Source organism: Hemicordylus capensis, chromosome 1, assembly GCF_027244095.1.
Source record: "Hemicordylus capensis ecotype Gifberg chromosome 1, rHemCap1.1.pri, whole genome shotgun sequence".
NCBI classification, from domain to species: domain Eukaryota; kingdom Metazoa; phylum Chordata; class Lepidosauria; order Squamata; family Cordylidae; genus Hemicordylus; species Hemicordylus capensis.
In genome coordinates this window covers 281763183-281784088 of record NC_069657.1, presented here as the reverse complement: position 1 = coordinate 281784088, position 20906 = coordinate 281763183, and the positions used below count along the sequence as shown (strand labels likewise).

Genomic DNA, 20906 nt, shown 5'->3' with positions numbered 1-20906 from the left:
AGGTCTCTGGGGATAGGGGGCTGCAGTTTGGCCAATAGGCGGCAGCAATGCTGCAGCCACGACTAAGAAGGGTGAGGAGGATGGAAGCAACGGGATGGAGGAGGAGCAGGAGAGCAGACCAGCTGAGGGTGGGGAGATCTCTGAGGCAGGGGCGTAACTACTGTTAGACATGGGGAGGCGGTTGCCTGGGGGCCCCCCTGCCTTGGGGGGCCCCCAGAGGCACCTCACATGACTCCCCATTGCCCCCTGCCCAGCCCCAAGGCCCCTCAGCCACTTGCCCTGTTCGCCTCTCTCCTGCTTGTCGTCCTGGTCGGCAATCAAAGCAGCAGACAAGCTGCTTTTCTCCCTGGCGCCTCTCAGCTGATCGGCGGGTGGGCAGGGCTTCCAGGGAGGCCTCCATGTAGGCCTCAGTGAAGCCTGAACTGGAGTAGGCTTGCAGGGAGGCCCCAAGCAAGCAAGGAACAAAGCAGGCAGGCAGGCAGAGTGGCCCCCATAGCTCTCTGCAGCAGACCCTCTGCCCTGCCCAGCATTTGGCAGGTAGTATGTGAACTCCTTTTTGTGGTCACCCCCCACCCCACCCCACCCATATATAGGGATCTGCTTGCCATAGGGCTTTGATATGGAGGGGGGAGAGACTGAGAAGTCTCTGAATATTTAAAACAGCTTGGGAAAATTGCTGGCTTAAAAAAAACTATCTAAAAAGTCCTATAAGTGGCTTGTTTCATGGCAGAAACGTATAAAAACTTCTGGAACAAACAGTATTTTATTTATTTATTCATTCATTCATTCATTCATTTATAAATGCACTTATGCTCAAGTTATTTTGCAGCCCAGAAGATCTAAGTGAGAACTGTGAAGCATGTGTGGTGCTTTTATTGTATTTTATTTTTCTTGTGTGTGAACTGCTCCCCAATAACTCGCATGGACTTCTGGGTCAATCTGGCCAACATGTGAATGCAGCACCTCCATTCCAGAGGAGATGTGTGTTAAAGGGCTTTAAAAGCCTCCTGTGAAAAACCTCCTGCAATCAAACTTTACTGAATTTGTTCAAAATTCTGAGAAAACATACATAGTCTCACACTGCATGGTTGAAAGTCTCCTTTGCTAATCTGCAGTGAGGGTCCCATTTTAAAAATTAGGTTTCTAGTGTGTTCTAGGCATTAAAAGTAGCACAAATATATAGTACTCAATGTATATCACTATATATTGTGAAGTGTGTGTGTGTGTGTATTCAGTGAAATGTATTTCTAGGCAGCATACTTATTTTGAAATATCAGACTTAAATCCTTGGGGGCCTGGGATGTGCGGAGGCCCTGGACTTTGGGGGGGGCATTTTAAAATCTCGTCTCTGGGCCCACTCCAACCTTGCTACGCCCCTGCTCTGAGGTGAGGGGAGCAACCAAGTACTAATGTGCAGATGCTCTAGAACATGCAAGAGTTCCAGCATTGAAGTGAAGAGAAATAACGGCAGCAGTCAGGATGCAGAGGTGGAGGGCCGGCAGGCGAAGCCCCTCCAGCCCCAGTGGGGAGAGCTGCGGGGGGAGCGAGTGAGCGGCAGGAGGGAGCAAGCGAGGGGGAATGAGCGAGCGGCGGGGGGAGAGAGAACTGCAGGGGATGTCACAGGCTCAGTACACAACTGCACAGATGCTCTGTGCGGGGTCAGTTAGTGTTCCTAATAATACACACACATATAGGGCTACCTACGATTACTGGTGGCTTTATTTGTTAGGGTTCTGCTTGATTTTACTGATCACGGACGCACCACAGTCATGCACTTGATGGTCTCCATGCACACCGCACCGCCGGGGGTGGGGGGAGTCGTGCCGGAAAGAGGGCGGCGCGCCAGCGGAAAGAAAAAGGCAAGGACGTTTCCTCGGAGCGTGGAAAGACTCGCCCCCGCCCAACGTCGGAGTTGAGGCGGCGGCGGCGGCGGCATCAATGGCCTTGGCCGAGGCGGGTGCTTGTGGCCGGTGGTTCCTGCGGCCCCCGCGGATCATTCTTTTCGGGGACTCCATCACCGAGGTACGGCCCAGCCGAACATAGCGGGGAGCTCCCCAGGCCCCAGTCGGGAGGACGCCCGGCCCAGAGTGCACAAGCCCGCGGGGCTTCCCTGCCCGCCCCACTCCTCGCTGCCAGCTTTTCCTCTTCGATGTGTTCCCGCCGTCGCCGCGCGTCAGGCAGCCTCTTCCTCCCCCAACCCCCGCTTCCTCCTCCTCCTCCTCGCCTTTTAGTTTTCCCTCCTTGTCCCCAAAGAGCCGGCCACAACCACGACACACGACCGGCTGGCTGCAGGCCTGGTTGCCATCTTTGCTCCCCCTCCTCCCAGCTTAGGAGCCGCGCGAAGCTGAAATTCGGCACGAAGGAAGCTCCCCCGCTCCTGTTTCCTGATTTTTGTCTGGTGGGCTTCGTAGGCGGCTGGCTGGTTAAGATAAAGGCACCCAGTGATTCGGGGAAAGGCTTGTTAGCCCGAGCCCGCCCCGTATAGCATCGTTTCCAATAGACGAGAGCTGCTGAGCCGGATGGATTTAGGCTGCTGCGGTGTGTGTGTGTCAATCCGTCTTCGTGCATCAGGGCACCTAGGTTGGCAAAGCTGGTTGGTTGGTTTCCCCAGCTGCTGGGTGGGTGTCTGCTCTTTCCTCTGCGGCCCCCGCCCCAACCCAATTTTAATAAATTATTCTCACAGAAGAACTTTTGCCCCAAATACTTGGGTGAGTTTTATTTATCACATTTGCACCCCATGTTTCCTTGAAGGAATTCAGAGTGACTCCAGGGCTGGTTTTGTGGACTGAACTCATGGCTCCCCAGTCACACAGAATAATGTGCGGCAGCAAGAACTCTGTTAGGACTGCAGGGACAGCTGCAGAATCCTTCAGTCCACCTGAAAGTCTTCTATAGTGACTGCTGAAATGGCTGAGAAGCTCAAGGTGGTACTACAGATTGATTTCACTCACAGTTCAAGATGACAAAGCAAATGGTGGTGTTTCATTACCTAGGATTTGGGGGAATGATGGAAATACCTCGATGGAAATCTGAGTTATCTGGGCTACCTGATGTGACCTTGTCAGAAACTTGGCAACTGAGAGCTTCAGCCCAGGAGCAAAAGAAAATATTGCTTGTCCTTGTAGAATTTCACCTTGAACTTTTGGTCAGTCCCACATTCCTCCTGCCTGGAGAAGAGAGGCTTTTTGTGTTGTGGTCAGATGATACTTCACAGTGGCCTACAGAGTGTCCTGCATGTCACTGCCTTGCCTCAGTTCAGAAGCAGCCCTACCCACTCTGCCTGCCCCTCACCTTCCACGTGGGAGGCAACCTGGGATCACTGTGGAGGAAGAGCATGAGTGCTCCGAAGCAATCTGCACTTAAAACAATGTGCCTCTATTTTTATCTCTCCTGCTTACGATCACAAATGGGCCCAGTGCTCTAGGAGCATCTGATGCTGCAGCACGCCTGAAGCTGAGCAGACGAAGACCGCTATCAGTCCCCTGCATAAGAGACCACTTCTGTGGGAAAGGCAGGCACCACTTGTGGGCAAGCGAGGGAGGGGAGGTTTTGCTGATTTCCCTCCCTCAGCAACCTCCCCACCACTGCTGCATGCCATTCTATGCATGCCACGTCCCTCAGGAGTGGATTTTTAGGGAATGCTGAGGAGGGGGTAGGAAGTTCCCTTCCAGGAACTTGCTTCCACATGTGCTGTGTTAGATATGATGACAATACCTGTTAGATATAACTTAAATGACAACACACAGACAAGTTAGCAAGCAAGCAGCACACATCAACCTATAAAGCAGGGCTGTGGAACTTTGGCCTTCCAGTTGTTGTTGGATTACAACTCCCATCATCCCCAGCGACAGTGGCCTTTAGTCAGGGATGAGGAAATTGTAGTCCAACATCTGCAGGAAGACCAAAGTTGTGCAGCCCTGCTGTAAAGTAATCTCTAGAGGTGACTGGCATAGTCCACATTCTCTGTTGCAACTATACTCGCCCACCCCTAAGGGAAACACGTCCATCAGTAAGGTAACTTAATAAAGGCCTAAATTTAATGTGTGAAGTATTACCACACTTGAGAAGTGGGTTGTTTTTATAATCCCACTGAATTATAGCTGACCCAGGGAATGTTCCGTTTGCAAAATTCCCAAATAGTCGTGTTTCTCTGTAGGTAAGAAGCAAGAAGTCTGGGAAGTTGCAGTGTAGGTAAAGATAACCAGGGGCAGTTTGCAAAAACTACAGTGATTTATCAAAAACGGTGACTCTGTGTGTTGCCAGTCCTCCTGACTTTCATCGGCCCTTGCTCTCCTCTGCTGCCCCAGTATGCACAATCAACAGTTTTGACTGCACCAATGGAAGTTTCCCCCTTGGGCTAAGGAGAAGCTTCTAACAACTCTGAGGGTGGGATTTTTCATTGAGACTCCAGCATAAGGTGAAAGGTTTAAATGCTTGCATACCTCAGTCACATTCCTGACTGCTATTTAACCTAAAATAAATAGATCTCATTGCACAGTCCTAGACAACCTAAAATTTAGTTAACCTAAATTTTATGTTGTGATTTTAATTAATCTAAAATAAACAAATATACAGGGCCAATGATGTGTTTTATATTAACTATTTATTTTAGTGTCCTCCATGTATATGGCGCTTTACAAAGAATTAGAGGACGGTTCCTTGCCCTTACAGTCTGGTTACTGACACAAGGGAAAGAGCAAAGGAAAAGGAAGAAAATTGAGACAAGGATAAGCAGGAGAAGAATATGTGAGTGCTTCCATTACATGTGCTTGAGCTTAGTTACAGTGGCTGACATACTCCGCAGTGATCTACCCATCTAAGAGGGATGTGCGCTGGCTGCTTCTGAGCCAGTCAAGAGCCTGTCCACGCAGCTCCCGAGGACGCGATGCCTTTGAAGCTGTGTCTCATAGCTGCTCCATTGCTTCTGCCATTATTTCCAATGGCAACAGTGGCACAGCAGTCGTGACCCGCCACTTTGGAGGCATGGAGCAGCAGGCTCTTTGCTAGCTTGGAAGCAGCGATCCCGCATCCTTTTGGACGGGTGGCCCACTGCACAGCATGCCAGGCAATCGGGAATAGGGTCTAAGGCTTAGCATGCAGTTTGCCTTTAAATGGTGAAGTCTTTCCTAACAGCATCACTGCATACTGCAGGTATGGATGTAAGGGAGAGTCAGAGTTGCAAAGAGACTTTAGTCCATCTTATCAACCCTCCTGGCCACTATTGGGAGAACTCTTTATTTAACACACGCACTATACTCGAATCACCTTGGGATAATTTTACAAAATGCAGTATATAAATCTAACAATAAATAAAAATTTTAAGGCCGAGAAGTGTGCTGGTTGTCTACATTTACGCCAATGTAAAACCAAGCCTTCTCCCACTATCTAGAAATCCAAGAGCAAGTACCTTCAAATCAGGAGAGTTAAACTGCAAGTCCTAGAACATTACTCTTGGTGTAGCTCTACAAAAACAGCACTGTGGTTTGGGGCTGCTGCTAGTGCAATAGTTGTCAGGAGGGCTAACGGGGGGGCTAAAGTCTCTTCACTCCTCCTCCTCTCCTTTACTTGCAGTATGAAGCAGGGCTGAGGCGTATTTTTGTGGGCAAGCATCAAAACAACAGCCTAGCAGTAGCACAGAAAACCTCATGCTGCGGAAAGCAGACTAGATTGGTTTTTGTCTTACGACTGTAAATCTGTTTCAGCTAAATGTTCATTGTCTCCCTCCTAGTTTTCCTTCCAAGAAAATGGATGGGGAGCATCACTTGCTCACAGACTGGCTAGGTAAGGCATCTCTAGCTTTTGCTTCGGCTGCATTTTCATACCAGTGCCTCTCAAGTCAAAGACAAAGTTCAATTAACGTCTTGAAATTATTATTTTTTAAGTGAGCCATTGTTTGTTTGAAGCATATGGTTGCATGCCGCACTCTTGTTTTTTCACCCCACTCCCTAATTCTGGAATTTGTTGCAAGCATTGGGTAAAAATAGAAAGCCACTGAGTTGCATCTTGCCCTTTGACAGAGCACCCCTCTGTTGTCAGAAACTCCTCTTGGGAATGGAAGAAGAGTTGTGTTTCTTGCCCAAGGACTCCTGCCACTTCGACAAAGCCCCCGTCAATGAACACAACTCTTTACTTTCTTGGTGACTGACAGAGCAAGGCTCTGCCAAAGGTTAGGGTCCCACCATCAATTCTTAAGAAATCGTTGCCTTTCCTAATTCAGCACCTACAATTGCACTACTCAGGAAATATGTGAACAAGTTCTGTGTGCAAATAAAAACCCGTGCTCTGAAATGCTCTTTCTGTTGTGTTCTAACATTATGAAGTGTACAGTGGGGAAAGCAGGGAGAGAGAGACCTGAAGAAGTGTCTGATCAACCTTTAACATTATAGAACCTGTGATTGCAGGATAATATTTCTCTCTATATGCTCATTTTAGAAGATGTGATATTCTGAATCGTGGACTCTCTGGCTATAACACAAGGTGGGCGAAACTTGTCCTTCCGAGATTGATTGGTAAAGATTCTGATGCCGAGAACACAATTGCAGTAACCATCTTCTTTGGAGCCAATGATGGTGCTTTGAAAGGTATGGTGTGATTTCTCTCTCTTCTGCCCACTGTTCCTCTCTTTCAAACGATTTCATTGAACCAGGGTACAGAATGCAGTCGTGTCTTTGCTGATATTGGAGCGTCTTATCACTGGGCAACATCTAGGCCTGCAGTGCAACATCAGTGCAAGCTCCTTCCGTGAATGGCCAGGAAGTTGTGCTCATGCAAGGGGTCCTTGGGCAAGTGAAGTTCTCCTTCCGCTCACATAATGAGCTTCTGCCACAGAGCACTGCTCTTCCCCTAAAGACCTGGATGCTACCCACTTTCTTTCAATCCCGCTAGCTTAAATCTTACTATGCAGTGAACTTCCTTTCCCCCTTTTTCAATTGCACTCGCATACTTTAATGTATGCTGCTGTTTGTTTCTGTGGCTACACATCTCGGAAATTATGGGGGCATCTTTTGGTGCTTGTGCGGTAAACTAGGAGCTTGGAAAGTGAGATTCATGGAGGAGAGGTCTATCAATGGCTACTAGTCCGGTGTCTGTGGGCCATCTCCAGCCTCAGAGGCAGGATGCCTCTCAATACCAGTTGCAGGGGAGCAACAGCAGGAGAGAGGGCATGCACATACCTCTTGCCTATGGGCTCCCCAGAGGCATCTGCTGGGCCACTGTGTGGAACAGGATGCTGGACTAGATGGGCCTTGGGCCTGATCCAGCAGGGCCGTTCTTATGAGACAAAGCAGCCACCTTTCATTGTGGTGTGTAAATGTGATTCCTGTCGTGTGCATTGCCCAGCTTGCACTGGTACCTACAGTGCAGTCACTGCTGCCTACAGGCAGTTAGCACTGAATAAGCCTTGGGATGAGCAGCACGTGAGAGCTGGATATGCACCTTTTGTCCTGCTTCAGAACTACTTTGCAGATGCTCTTGACTTCAGTCCATAAAACAGAATGGAAAAATTGGTTCTGCCATGGGGTTTGGGATTGCGCCAGTTGCTTTTCTTGAGGATGTGGAAGGTGGTCACAGACTTCCTCCCCTACAGCCCTGTGACAATCCTGTGCCCATCCAGTTTATTTTCTCCTGTAATAGCAGCAAGTAATGTAACACTAGTAGAAAACAAACAAAATGTCTCACATCTCCTTGTAGGAATTTGTGGCTTAATACAGTTTGTTTATGGACGAGCATAAACAATGCTCTCCATGTTGTTGCCTGCTCTCCATGTTGTTATAAGGCAGTATGGGCAGATACTTCTATGGATGTATACGATCTCCTTTCAACAGAAGTGAATCCTAAGCAACATGTCCCGCTGGATGAATATGCTGACAATTTGAAGAATATGATACAATACCTAAAGTCTGTGGACATTGCAGAGGATAAAATTATTTTGGTAACGCCACCACCCCTCCATGAAACATCTTGGGAAAAAGAGTGTATTGCCAAAGGTAAGAGAAGTCTTGGATTCTGTTCTAGATTTGGACACAAAACAATAGTGGCTAACATGAGGCACAATGTCTTGGAGGCATAACACTGCAGGGCTTTTGCAGACTTCAGAGGAGTGTTGGGGCTGCTTAGAAGGGGCAGCTGCACAGCCAGCGCTTCCACAAGTTTCCCCATTGTCCTAACTGAGGAGACTTGTGGAAGCGCTGGTTGTACAGCTGCCCCTTCTGAGCAGCCCCAGGGCTCTCTCTCAAAGCCACCACAGTTCCGCCGTGCAGTGCTGTGCCTGTGTAACACTGCACATCATGTAGTGAGCATAGTATTGCCAAACCCTTTGTCCTCCATAGAATGCTGACGGGTAGTGTTGTATGTCTGCACTTAGTAAAAACAAATTGATACGTTTGATGGTTACTTTAGTAGAATGAAAATGCAGAGTTTACAGTTCTGAAGTGTTTGAGGCAGAGTATAAGAAATGTTGCCAGTGGCTGACATGATGCACAGCACTGTAGAGCTGTAATACTGCACCCTGGGGCCGCTGCAGACTCCTAAGGGAGCCCCAATGCTGTTAAGAATGGGGCGGTAGCACAAGAAGCAGGTCCACAGTTCCCCTCATCTCCCCCATTCATTAAAATGGGGAAGATTGTAGAAACTCTGCTTAGGTTACCCTCCATTCTTAATAGCATTAAGGGTTCCGTAGGAGGCTGCAGAAGCCACAGGGTGCAGAATTACAACTCTTCAGTGCTGTGCATCATGTCAGCTAAAGTAAATTTCAAGCAATTTCTTATCACAGAATCCCATCAGCTACACACTACTGCAAAATTAAAGTATGTTTTCATTCAAGAGCTCTTCAAAGTTGGAGAAATGAATCAGAACAAGCCCCATTTGGAAGGCGGAGCTGATTGACTGAAATCCAGACCTGCAGCACAATCCAGAAGTGTTGATATGTGAGCAAAAGCAAGTCTCTGCATCCAGATCTCCTCTACCTGGAACAGAAAAGAATACCGTGGAAAGGAAAGGGACTCTTCCCATGCAAACCTGGATGTGCACGAGATAACCCTATACTGTGTGCACATCACTGCTCAGATGCTTAGTACTTACCATATTTTGGGGAATGGGAAGGGAAATGTGTACCAGACTTTGAGCTGATTCATAGATACCAAAGCAGTGTAAGGACTGATTTCAGGGGTCTGGATCCTACAGTTCTGTGGTAACCTATTGAAGAAACTAGAAGCATTGAATAACTGCTGTGGTTCCTTTGCATGTGATAGCTGGTCAAGAACACAGCTCAGATGCCACCCTCGCAACATAGGAATCTCCCTCAGCCTAAACGGTCAGGGTGTGTATGCCTAACAAGTGATCACATTTACTGTCTGAGCAGTGAATGGGTCATTGACTATGAGCAACTCAAGACATCTGTGGATTGGGACTTCTATTGATGATTGCCTAGGAAATAAAACAACAACTTTGTGACCTGAATTGTGTGCTGTCCTGCTTCATTGCTGGCGTCTCCATTCTCACTCACTCCCACCCCCAATTTCTCAATAGGTGAAAAATTAAACCGCCTCAACATTATCACTGGGGAATATGCCAAGGCTTGTGTTAAAGTAGCTGGAGATTGTGGCACTGATGTCATTGATCTATGGACACTTATTCAAGAAAACAAGGTATGATATGCAGAAAACTTCATATGAAATGACTATGATCTGAATAGTCAGAATGTGATGATGCAAGCAGCAGAAACAGATTTTACCCATAAAATGGGGCAGCAAAGTCAATCTAGGGCAGCAATTGCTTTAGCTGAAGCAGTGGTCAATATTATAACCAGTTTTTTAGGTTACTTCTCACTGGTAGTTTGCTTGAATACTATTGGCTTCAGTTTCTTCCTACAACGTCATCAGTGTCCTTTAAACTTCCATTCTAGGACTTCTCCTGCTATCTATCTGATGGACTTCATTTATCAACAGAAGGAAATAATTTTCTAGCAAGCCAACTTTGGCCCCTCCTGGAACGAAGGACATCAACCCTCCCTGTGCTGCTTCCCTACTGGCGTGATGTAGATCATCTCAACCCTGAAGCTAGTCTCCTGGGGAAACCTTGTAATTGACAAAAAGGTGGCTGCTGCTGGATATAGTGCAGCTGTGTGCAAATTAATTAATAAAATGTTTTTGGGGTTTTTTACTCTTTATAAACACTTAGTCAAACTGTTTGCATTACATGGGAAAAATAACCACTGGGCAGTAAGATTACTGTGAGAAATGCATACATGTATTTTTCAAATCTAGAGTTGTCTTTGACCATTACACATTTGAAACCAGTTAGCTATGTGTTCTGTCTGTCTAAGTATACCAGTGGGGTGGTTGTAGCTCTGGTTCTTGCTCATACGCAATGCTGAATTTGGTGAGCACTGCACAACAAATAGTAGTGCTGGAAATTACAAAAATACTTCACTTAAAGCTGCATATTTCAGATGTAAGTTGCATGTGTGTGTCTTCAAGAAGAATGCCCACCTGCTTTGAACTGTTTGTGCTAGTTCTCAGTGAACAAATTAGCATATACGGATAGCCTCACAGCTCCTGCCTGCAGCTTATACAATTTTGTCACATTTAATAAGTCTTCAGGAGTTTGGATTTAAACTCTAGCCAGCACAAAGTACTTTGACATTAAATGGGCTGTGTAGTAACACTGCCTGAGAAATTATGCTTACATTAGAATGGAATACTTACGAGGCTTGTGAAAAAGCCATCTCTTACGGGATGTGTCCAGCTATTCCCACCACATACTGAGGTCTGTCTCCAGCTGCCACTCCACACTGGGCCTTCTCTGCTGCTGCTCCTTTACATGGAATGCACTCCCTACAGAAATCAGAACCTTTACAGTGCTAATGGCCTTCAAGAGAGCCCTTAAGATTCATTGTCTAAAGCCTCATCTTCAGTGGCTTACTTTAAAAAAAACTTTATTTTGGTTGGTATTATATAAAATATAATTTAATATTAAAATATAGTGAACAGGCAATTGTACATGTGGTTTGCAAACTTGCAATATGCAATTGATATGCAACAAGCCTCAACCTGACTACTGCTAAAGCAACAATTGGAACTGTCCCATGGTCCTTGCATTGTGCTATGTAAGTTGGTTCCATCATTATAGTGGTAATGATGCCACTATAATGTTCAGCCAAAGCAGCTTACAGATACATTACACACAAATCGGGATCCACAAATGTAGGCTTAGCTCATTAAAGGTAAAGTGTGCCGTCAAGTCAGTTTCGACTACGCCTCCCATGCAGTATGAAATGATGCCTTTCAGCATCTTCCTATATCGCTGCCCAATATAGGTTTTTCCCATCGTCTGGGAAACACCAGCAGGGATTCAAACCGGCAACCTTCTGCTTGTCTGTTAAGCATTTCCCTGCTGCGCCATTTAAAGTGGCTTAGTCAGCCACTATTTGTGGTTCCTACCAATCCCTTTTCTTCCCTCAGATCATTTCCTGGTACACAAGCAGAAGGGCTTAGGAGATTGCAGTGGAGTGGATAGGGGATATGGAGATGCTAAGGAACAGTGGGAGACTGTTTCTTACCTTCCCCCAAATTGCAACAGAAATGAGACCTCTGGTGGGGAGATCTTTGTGGTGTTGGGACCACCGACAAGCAGATTAGTAGATGCCTGCACACAGAGTACAATAGGGATATAGGGTATATGGCAAAGCCTCCTGGCCACTGGCAGTTAATAACATGGTCTGACTCAAGCTCTCCCTCCAGAACAGGGCTGCCCAGCTTTGGCCCTCCTGCAGTTGCTGGCCTACATCACCCATCATCCCTGACCATTGGCTGCTGAGGCTGGGACATGTAGCCCAAATACAACTGGAGGGCTAAAGTCGCACAGCCCGGCTCCAGGGACAGGAGCAGCAGCCTGTGGCTGGATTCAGATGCCAACCCACAAGGGCAGTCACCTTTTTAACTTTAATATCCTACCTTTAATATATGATTTCATATTAATTTAAGAATATGTATAGTGGGGAATCCATTATAAGTTCACAGAAGTTAGTGCCTAGGAGTCAATCCACACAGTCAATTCAAAATGCTGCCATGCAGCCCGCCTGCTTGACACCAAGGATAGCTTGACTACGGCTGCCCCTTTGTTCCCTGTTGCAGCAGCCTGGCTTTCTCTGGCAAAAGGGAAGCAACTGAAGCCATTCCCCACTACCAACATCCTCCTGTGCTCTTTGCCAGCAGCTGCTTTTCTCATACCTGCCCCTCCGTTTCAGGAGAAAGCAGCAGAAGCCAGACAGAAACCAAGGTGGGTGTCTTGGGGCCCAAACAAGGAAGAGGAAGATTTAAGCTTGAGGGTATCCATCTCAGCTGTACAGGATGAGGTGAAGCTTCTTGAGAGGAGGCAGCCCCGTAGCATATACAGCTGTATTTAGTTTGGCAGCATCCAAATCAAGTTAGTCGTGCCTAGTTTGTTACTATGTATGGAATCACTTCATTCCTCTAGTGCTCTGATTTTGGGATTTGTTTGCAGACATGTGCCTCTGCTAGAAGTTGACTGCAGACATCTCTAACATTGGAACATCCCCACACTAACCAGAGATGCATGGATAGTGTTAAAAGAGTACAGGAGGAGGCCTGTCTAAGATGCTTATCAAATTGCTCTAGAATTACATACTTACAGCAACACCATTTCAGAATGCAAGTGGAAAAATAAGGATGGGAGCAGCCAGGGGCACAGTTAAGGGAGAGGGGGCCTGTGTTCTCACGAGCAGCCCCTTGGAGTGAAGGAAATAATAGGGAGGGGTGGAACTGGGGCCCCCCCGGGTTCTTTGAACCCATCTGCTCAATTATAGCTACGCCCCAGGGAGAAACCCTCGGACTTGAATCTATAGTCTGCTGTTGTAGAGTAGTTCTTTTTAGAGATGTGCACGGTCCGGACCGGCACCAAAGGGGGGCCCTTTCTTTTAGGGCGGGAGGGCTTTCTTACCCCTCCCGCCTCTTCGCCCCCTCCAGCGCCTGTATTTAACCAAATAACGGGGCGCTGGAAACCAGCCGCCCCCGCCCCCCCTGAGCAGATTCACATACAAAAGTGCCCATACCCCTGCCACCGTCGCCCGCCCGCCCGCCAGCCCTCCCTCCCTCCCAGCTGCCCGCCCGCCCGTGAGTCCTTACCCAAAGCTGCAGGAGAAAACGAGAGGAGCTCCCGGACAGAGCTCCTCTCGTTAGAAAGGCCTGCTGCAGAATGAAGGCGCTTTGCGCGCGTGCGCATGCGCGCACCACAAAGGACACCGGAGGCCCGGTCTACCCGCCGGGAAAAGGCCGGGTAGACCGGGCCTCTGATCGCCGGAGGCCCGGTCTACCCGGCCTTTTCCCGGCGGGTAGACCGGGCCTCCGGTGTCCTTTGTGGTGCGCGCATGCGCGCGCGCGCAAAGCGCCTTCATTCTGCAGCAGGCCTTTCTAACGAGAGGAGCTCTGTCCGGGAACTCCTCTCATTTTCTCCTGCAGCTTTGGGTAAGGACTCGGGCGGGCGGGCGGGCAGCTGGGAGGGAGGGAGGGCTGGCGGGCGGGCGACGGTGGCAGGGGTATAGGCACTTTTGTATGTGAATCTGCTCAGGGGGGGCGGGGGCGGGGGCTGGTTTCCAGCGCCCCGTTATTCAGTTAAATACGGGCGCTGGAGGGGGCGAAGAGGCGGGAGGGGTAAGAAAGCCCTCCCGCCCTTAAAGTTATACCCCCCACCCGGACCTGAACCAGCAAGGGCCGAACCGGTCCGGCACTTCGGCCATTCCTTAGAATGGCCGCCGGACCGGTTCGGACTCACCCCTAGTTCTTTTTCTGTCATTTCATATTGTGTATTGGCAACATACACGTAATTAAAAACTTGTCACACTTCTGTAGAAGACTTACCCAGAGAGGTGTGGATGCACAATATCCAGTGTAAACGTTCTTTCAATACTAGTAAGTTCTGTACCAACATTCCCTTAATGTTGAAGAGTGCAAAATACTCTGTGTACAAGCTACTTATCACTAGCAAGTCTTATATTTCAAATGAAGCATTAATTCTATTTTTAAAAAAATCATTTTATTACACTGTCCTGAGGAGTTTACACTCCTCTCATACAAAGTTTACATATATCATAGTAGTCTAAAATTGCTAGGCAATAGATACAAATATCAAAAAGGCACATTCAAGTATTAGTGTAACACATATCCATGAAAGATGCACATTTGTCACAGGTTTGGTTAATCTCTATCAGATATGAAAGAATACAAGCCTTCCATACTTAAGGTTTCTTGGGTTATGGGTTTTTGTTTTAAGTAGACACTTGATCCAGCTATTAATTGCTCACATTTTATACAAATCAAACTTAATGATTATGTGGAGAAAAGTTGCAAAATCATTATCCAAACAGAAATAAAAATGTATCCTTTTCACTCCATTACGGTCCATGCATTTCTTCAGATGTGCCCTGATCCAGAGACCAGATCTTTGACTGCCGAGATTATGAGGAAATTGTCCTGCTCCGGCCCAAAGGGGGAAAATGGGTGGGAGAGACTTCATAAATGGAACAGGGACACAGCTGTGGCTGTTTACAGATCTCTGGATAAAGGCCAGAACTGTCCATACAAGCCAGGCTGCAGAGGGCAGAAATCCATATGCAACCATGTGTTTGTTCCTGGAGAGTCACCCCGCACTGTGTCAGGGGCTAGCACACACACAATCTAGCAAGGACAACCTTATGAAGGCACGTCACTGAAATGAACCAGGGTCACACAAATGCAGTGCTAAGTCCACTGCAGCGCAAACATGATGTCACACACAATGTATACCCGTTACTTTAAAGAAACCTCATGGATTTTAATTTCTAGTTCTGTAGCATACAAAAGTCATGATCAGCACCCCTCTTTTCATCTCTTTAAGTTTTGGCAAGCAGGAATTTGTGTTTAAGTACATTGGAATAATATTCTCTTCCCACACAGCTAAAAGAATCAAGTTGCAGTATGCACTTTAGTCACCTTGTTTTGCCATCCAGCACATAGCTATACTCAACTAAAATACCATTGAGATCAAGGGGCCTTAAAGTTGCCAATGCTCACACTGGCTTCTGGCCAAAAGTTTTATTTTAGTTTTCTGTTAATTAGCAGATTCCGATATCTACATTTCACTGTTCTTTTGCTCCTACCAAATGTAACTGTGTAACCCATATACACAGTGCAACCTGCAGGAGTCTCAATTATGTCAATCTTATTTACATTTTCATTTTAAAAGGGGGGGGAAATACTGTTTTAAATGTCTTTAAGGGTACCGTGACTGCTGAATGCTCAAACACAAGGTGGGAACTAAACGTTGGCCCCAGTCCAACTTCAGCTGAATCAGGGCCTTTGTATTCAAGGGCGGTGGGGACGGGATGTCTAACAGTGCTGTTCAACTACAAGAAGGTATGTTATAAAAGTATTAATATTCACAATCTAGTGTCAGGCAGATTATGCCTCTACACCACAGGCTGAAGGAAATGTTCAAATCAAGACTATAGAAAAAATTCAAAAAGCTTCAAATATACTTTGAGGCTTTAGTTTGCGTGTGTCTGTGTTTTAAAAAAGTAGCACTCCAAATTGAAACTAAGGAAGATCATACACATGGCCAGCATCTGCAGTAGTTCACTTCCCTGTTTCCCCTTCTCAATACATATATACACATACAACTGATAATTTCTATAATGAAATGGCTTTAGATCAACATTTAGGTGAACATGATTTTGCTTGTCACAGTCAGCACCTCAAAAAGTCAGGGGAGAGACTAGCACTCAGTTTCTTTGCTGTCCACTCTGTGTTGGCGTTGCAGTTTGAAGGATGATGCTTTCTCACTTCTGGTGACAGGATGATCTGTAAGATCCTCAAATGATTTGGCAGTTGTGCTGTTATTTGGAAAAGGATCCTTCTCAAAACAATCTTCCTCCTCCTCCTCCTCCTCCTCCAAGTGAGAGTCTGTACTTGGGTCCTCTTGAATAGTGTCCATCCTTTGGTGGTCTAGTTTTGGAGCCACTGGTGCCACAGCTGCTGGTGCCACTGCCACAGGCTGTAGAGGCTGATGTCGAGCAGTAGATGGTCCAGCAGGAAATGGTTTGACAATTCGGACCGGGGCCGAATCCATGCTGCTGAGCATCTCAATGTTCTGCAAGAGACAAGCAAACAAATGATAACTCAATTTCCAGACCTCTGTAGTTAAGCTGGCTCATGACCTGCCTGGTAGCTACCTTACCTACGGAATGTGATTAAAGTGGGGATATGCCTCCAAGCTGGAACTAGAGTTCCTAGGCTGACCCCTAGGGATCTGGGACAGAGGATAGGAAATTAACACTATCACTTTAGTGATATATATCACCTCTGATTTCTGGTAACTAAAAGTCTTGGGGGTGGAGATAAAAATTATCCTCAAGAATACTGATTTTACCATAGGCTGTGGGATATGAACAACTGTGAAGCAACTATGAAGCAACTTATTCAGTTAAATTTATCCAGAATGTATTAGAAGTTCTATAGCAACATCCAAGTTAGGGAATCCCAACCCTATATTCACAGAGCTCAGCTTCAGCCACTCTGGGGGGATTCACCTTCCCAAAGTTCAACAAGCAATCAATCAATCAATCAATCACTAACAAGGTGGCCATTTTTGAAACTGAGTTGTCACAACCAAGAGGAATATGCATAAATAAAAACATTCTGAGCAGAATACCCATCATGATTAGCACTATGTGCCCCAGCCACAAAGGGTCATGAATCTGACAAAATACACTAACAAAGGCATTCTTCACCCAAGGCAAACTTACACTGGGTCCAAACAAAGATTTGGTGTTCTCCTCATACTGCTTGTCCAGCTTCTTGTCCTATTAAAAAAGAGAAATGTAACCAGTCAGCTCTGGAAGCGACTCCTCACAAAGCTCAGAGTCGTCCTGGCCATCTATTGACTTTCCAAGACAGGCCCTAACCAGAATCCCAGCTCACAGGTTACATAATCATTCTCCCCACCCCACAGAATAGGTGCACAACTCTTCCCCGCCCCACACACCTTCAAGAAGAATAAAAACTAGTGATTTATCAATTATTCCTTTCAAATAACTTAAAGTTATTTAAAAGCAATTTTTTTAGGAACCAAATCTGGACACGATACTTTAGTTTGTTTTTGAGGTAGAGAGAAGCCAGTTATCATGCTGACCAGAAACCTAAGTATTAAGAAGTTTGGATTCCCAAGATCAAGTCCATGAGAAAGGCCTGAATGGTTCAAAGTTGCTTTTGAAAGGGGTGAATGTCTCAAGAGTTCATCATGACGCATTCACCTCTGCAGTTCAGCCCAAATGCAATCGGGATGTGCACGGAACCGGTTCTGAGGCCCTTTATGGGCCTCCAAACTGGTTCCATCGGTTCAACAGCGTCAGGGGTGCTGTTTTAAGAGCAGGGGAGGGTGCACTTACCCCTCCCTCCGCTCTTCCCCCACCGGCACTCCTTTACTCTGAAGTTAATTGGAGCGGCAGAGGACCTCCCTGCCGCCCTGTTGTCCGGATACAACCGAGAGTATCTGCTGTGCCTTCGTGCGCCAGCACATGCAGGCGCAGCAGATATTTCTGGTTGTATTCGGACAATGGGGCAGGAGGGAGGTACTCTGCCACCCGGATTAACTTCAGAATAAAGGAGCACCGATAGGGGAAGAGTGGAGGGAGGGGTAAGTGCAACCTCCCCTGCTCTCAAAGCAGCACACCCGGCACCATCGAACCACCTCTGCCGGGTTCCATGCACATCCCTAAAACGCAGGCAAAATGCATGTCTTAGGTTTTAAGACATCTGTTTAAATTTAACTTACCACAAAATGGACAAGAATACTTAGAGGAATCCAGAATAGCAAGGAGAATACAATTACAGATCCTACTATGTTGTCTGCTAGAAATTTTCCTGTTTTTTAAAAAAGAGAAAGACAACAAATTCTAATATTCAACAAGAGACAAACAATATCTTTGGATTCATCGTTAAAGCCCCAATCTATGTCTTTTTCAATGACTAGTCTGAGGGTGTCAAACCTAGGCCCCACGTGCCAGATCTAGCCCACAGAGCTCCTACCTTCGGGCCATGACTGGGCGAGCCACTCCTTCCTCCCCCCCCCACCACCACACTGAGCTGCTCTGCTTCCTGTCCCCTTCTTTTCATAAGAACAGCCCTGCTGGATCAGGCCCAAGTCCATATAGTCCAGCATCCTGTTTCACACAGTGGCTCACCAGATGCCACTGGAAGCCTACAGGCAGGAGCTGAGGGCATGCCCTCTCTCCTGCTGTTACTCTCCTGCAATTGGTACCCAGAGGCATCCTGCCTTTGAGGCTGGAAGTGGCCTATATCCCTCTGACTAGTAGCTGATGACAGACCTCTCCTCCATGAAGTTATCCAAACCCCTCTTAAAGCCATCCAGGTTGTTGGCTGTCACCACATCTTGTGGCAGAGACTTCCACAAGTTGATTGTGCGTTGTGTGAAAAAAAATACTTCTGTTTGTTGGTCCTAAATTTCCTGGCAATCCATTTCATGGGATGACCCCTGATTCAAGTGTTATGTGAGAGGGAAAAGAATTTCTCTCTACCTACTTTCTCCACACCATGCATGATTTTATAGACCTCTATCATGTCTCCCCACAGTAGGCTTTTTTCTAAACGAAAAAGCCCCAGGTGTTGTAGCCTAGCCTCAGAAAAAAGGTGCTCTAGGCCCCTGATCATCTTGGTTGCCCTCTTCTGCACCTTTTCCAGTTCTACAATTTCCTTCTTTAGCTGTAGTGACCAGAATTGTACACAGTACTCCAAGTGTGGCCGCACCATAGTTTTGTATAAGGGCATTATAATATTAGCAGTTTTATTTTCAATCCCCTTCCTAATGATTCCTAGCATGGAATTGGCCTTTTTCATAGCTGCCGCACATTGAGTCGACACTTTCAACGAGCTATCCACCATGACCCCAAGATCCCTCTCCTGGTCAGTCACTGACAGCTCAGAGCCCATCAGTGTATATTTGAAGCTGGGGTTTTTTCGTCCCAATGTGCATCACTTTACATTTGCCAGTAACACCTGCCAGTTGCACTTTACACTTCCAGGCACACCAAACCGATGGCATGCCAGGGGGTGGTGAGAAGGTGAACTGAACCTTCTCTCATGGGAAGCCATTCCTCACCATGCAGAGCTCCTTCCTCTGGCCCTGAGCTTCCAACCAGGCAAGCCACTCCTTCCTTCCTCCCCACTGCCCGCCCGCTGTGCTGTTCTGCGTCTTCCTTTCCTGGCGCAGCACCGATGGCATGCGGGCGTGGGAGAAGGTGAACCGAACCTTCCTTGCCCCTACCATGCGTGAGGAAGCAAGTGAAAAAAAGAGGGAGGCTTTCTCTTTCTCTCTGCAATAGAAGGGAGGGAGGGAGGGAGGGGGCAGCAGGCAGTGCCTTCTCTGAAGGAGTGGACTGAGTGAAGGGTAAGGGACGAAGAATGAAGTTCTGCTTTTCTTGGGCATGTTGTTGTTTTGGAGTTACTGAGATGATTATTGAGTGTTAAAAATCTCTTGAAAACAACAGGAGTTAAAATATTATATTCAGGCTGTTTTTTAAAATTTTTATTTATTTTTACATTTCTATACCGCCTTTCGTTAAAAGAAAACCCCAAGGCTGAAAACCCCAAGGCTGAAAACCCCAAGGCTGAAAACCCCAAGGCTGAAAACCCCAAGGCTGAAAACCCCAAGGCTGAAAACCCCAAGGCTGAAAACCCCAAGGCTGAAAACCCCAAGGCTGAAAAACAGAAAAAGTATTTCAATTTTCTTTGAGCATATTCTGGTGTAAAAAGTGGTGCATTCAGCTAATTTAAGTGGTAGGATTGTTCATGCAAAACTTATTATCTGTAGCTAACAGAGAAATATAATATGCACAATGTCCTCAAAGAGCTACCAAAAAACAGTTTTCACTAAGCATAGGGAAAAAAGATTGTGCCGCTGAGTCGGTGTCAACTCCTGGCAACCACAGAGCCATGTGGTTTTCCTGGTAGAATACAGGAGTGGTTTACCATTGCCTTCCTCCCGCACAGTCTGAGATGACGCCTTTGCCGTGGTCACCGAAGTGAGCATCCGCCTTCAGCACCTTCCTATACCGCTGCTGCCCAATATAGGTGACTACTAATATATATTTACTAGGCACAGCCTGGGAAGCACAATGGTGGGGATTCAAACTAATAGCCTCTTACTCCCTAGGCAAGCTGCTTCCCCGCTGTGCCACCACAGCTGATCATATTCCAGTGTATTCAACTAATGTAAGTGGCAGGGCAAGGGAGAGAAGAAAGGAAAAGAGGGAGAGAAAGAGGGAGGAGGAAGACGACAGAGGGTGGCATGAGGTGGGTGTGAGGCAACACAAGGTGGCGTGAAGCTATGTGCTTTCCCCACCCCACCCCTGCCGAGGTCCATCGAATAAAATCTAGGCCACCTAGTTGAATTTGAGCCTCTGGACTAGTCTGATATCACAGAACCACATAATTAAATGGTGTAGAGAGAATGAATCATTATATATAATATAAGCCTAGAACCTGGAGTCACTCAGTGAAATTGCCAGAAGATTCAAGACAACAGAGGTAGTAGTACTTCACACAACACATAATTAAGTTAATGAATTCATGGTCACAAAATATGGCGATAACTTTAAAAAAAGTTAAGACAAACCGATGGAGGAAACTGTCAATATTAACCATGATAGCTAAAACTGAACCCTTGTATTTCAGGAAAAATATTCCTTTGTATACCAGAGGGAGGAAACAAGGGATAGCCATCAGCTTCAGACCCTGCTAGCAGATTTCCCAAGTTCTCATTCATGGTCTCTGTGCACTCACATCTATGAGGACTGCAGCTGCACAGAGCTGCATCTGGAAACTTTCAGAGCTCAACCT

General features: G+C 46.7%; 2 protein-coding genes across 7 annotated transcripts in view; one reads left to right on the top strand and one right to left on the bottom strand.

The window, feature by feature from the left end:
* Positions 1 to 1592: 1592 nt before the first annotated feature.
* IAH1 (isoamyl acetate hydrolyzing esterase 1 (putative)) lies at positions 1593 to 10298 on the top strand. 5 transcript variants are annotated; one of them, XM_053286565.1, is made up of 7 exons: positions 1901 to 2022; positions 2752 to 2924; positions 5729 to 5781; positions 6433 to 6581; positions 7824 to 7985; positions 9526 to 9644; positions 9902 to 10298. In XM_053286565.1, the coding sequence occupies exons 2-7, from the start codon at positions 2907 to 2909 to the stop codon at positions 10082 to 10084; spliced, it is 684 nt and encodes a 227-aa protein (XP_053142540.1). In that variant the 5' UTR covers positions 1901 to 2022; positions 2752 to 2906; the 3' UTR covers positions 10085 to 10298. The 5 variants fall into 5 exon arrangements, with proteins under 5 accessions (XP_053142539.1, XP_053142540.1, XP_053142541.1 ...); XM_053286564.1 differs by lacking the exon at positions 2752 to 2924 and having other exon boundaries at positions 1593 to 2022; XM_053286562.1 differs by lacking the exons at positions 1901 to 2022; positions 2752 to 2924 and adding an exon at positions 2041 to 2708.
* A 3729-nt stretch (positions 10299 to 14027) lies between these two features.
* Positions 14028 to 20906, bottom strand: part of ADAM17 (ADAM metallopeptidase domain 17) — a 39058-nt gene continuing 32179 nt past the window's right edge. Inside the window, exons 17-19 of one of the 2 annotated variants that reach the window (XM_053285733.1) lie at positions 17824 to 17912; positions 16796 to 16852; positions 14028 to 16140 (exon numbers count right to left, since the gene is read on the bottom strand). In XM_053285733.1, the coding sequence (XP_053141708.1) occupies positions 15766 to 16140; positions 16796 to 16852; positions 17824 to 17912 (521 nt within the window). In that variant the 3' untranslated portion in view covers positions 14028 to 15765. The remainder of the gene's footprint in view (positions 16141 to 16795; positions 16853 to 17823; positions 17913 to 20906) is intronic. The other variant, XM_053285734.1, reaches the window with a different exon arrangement.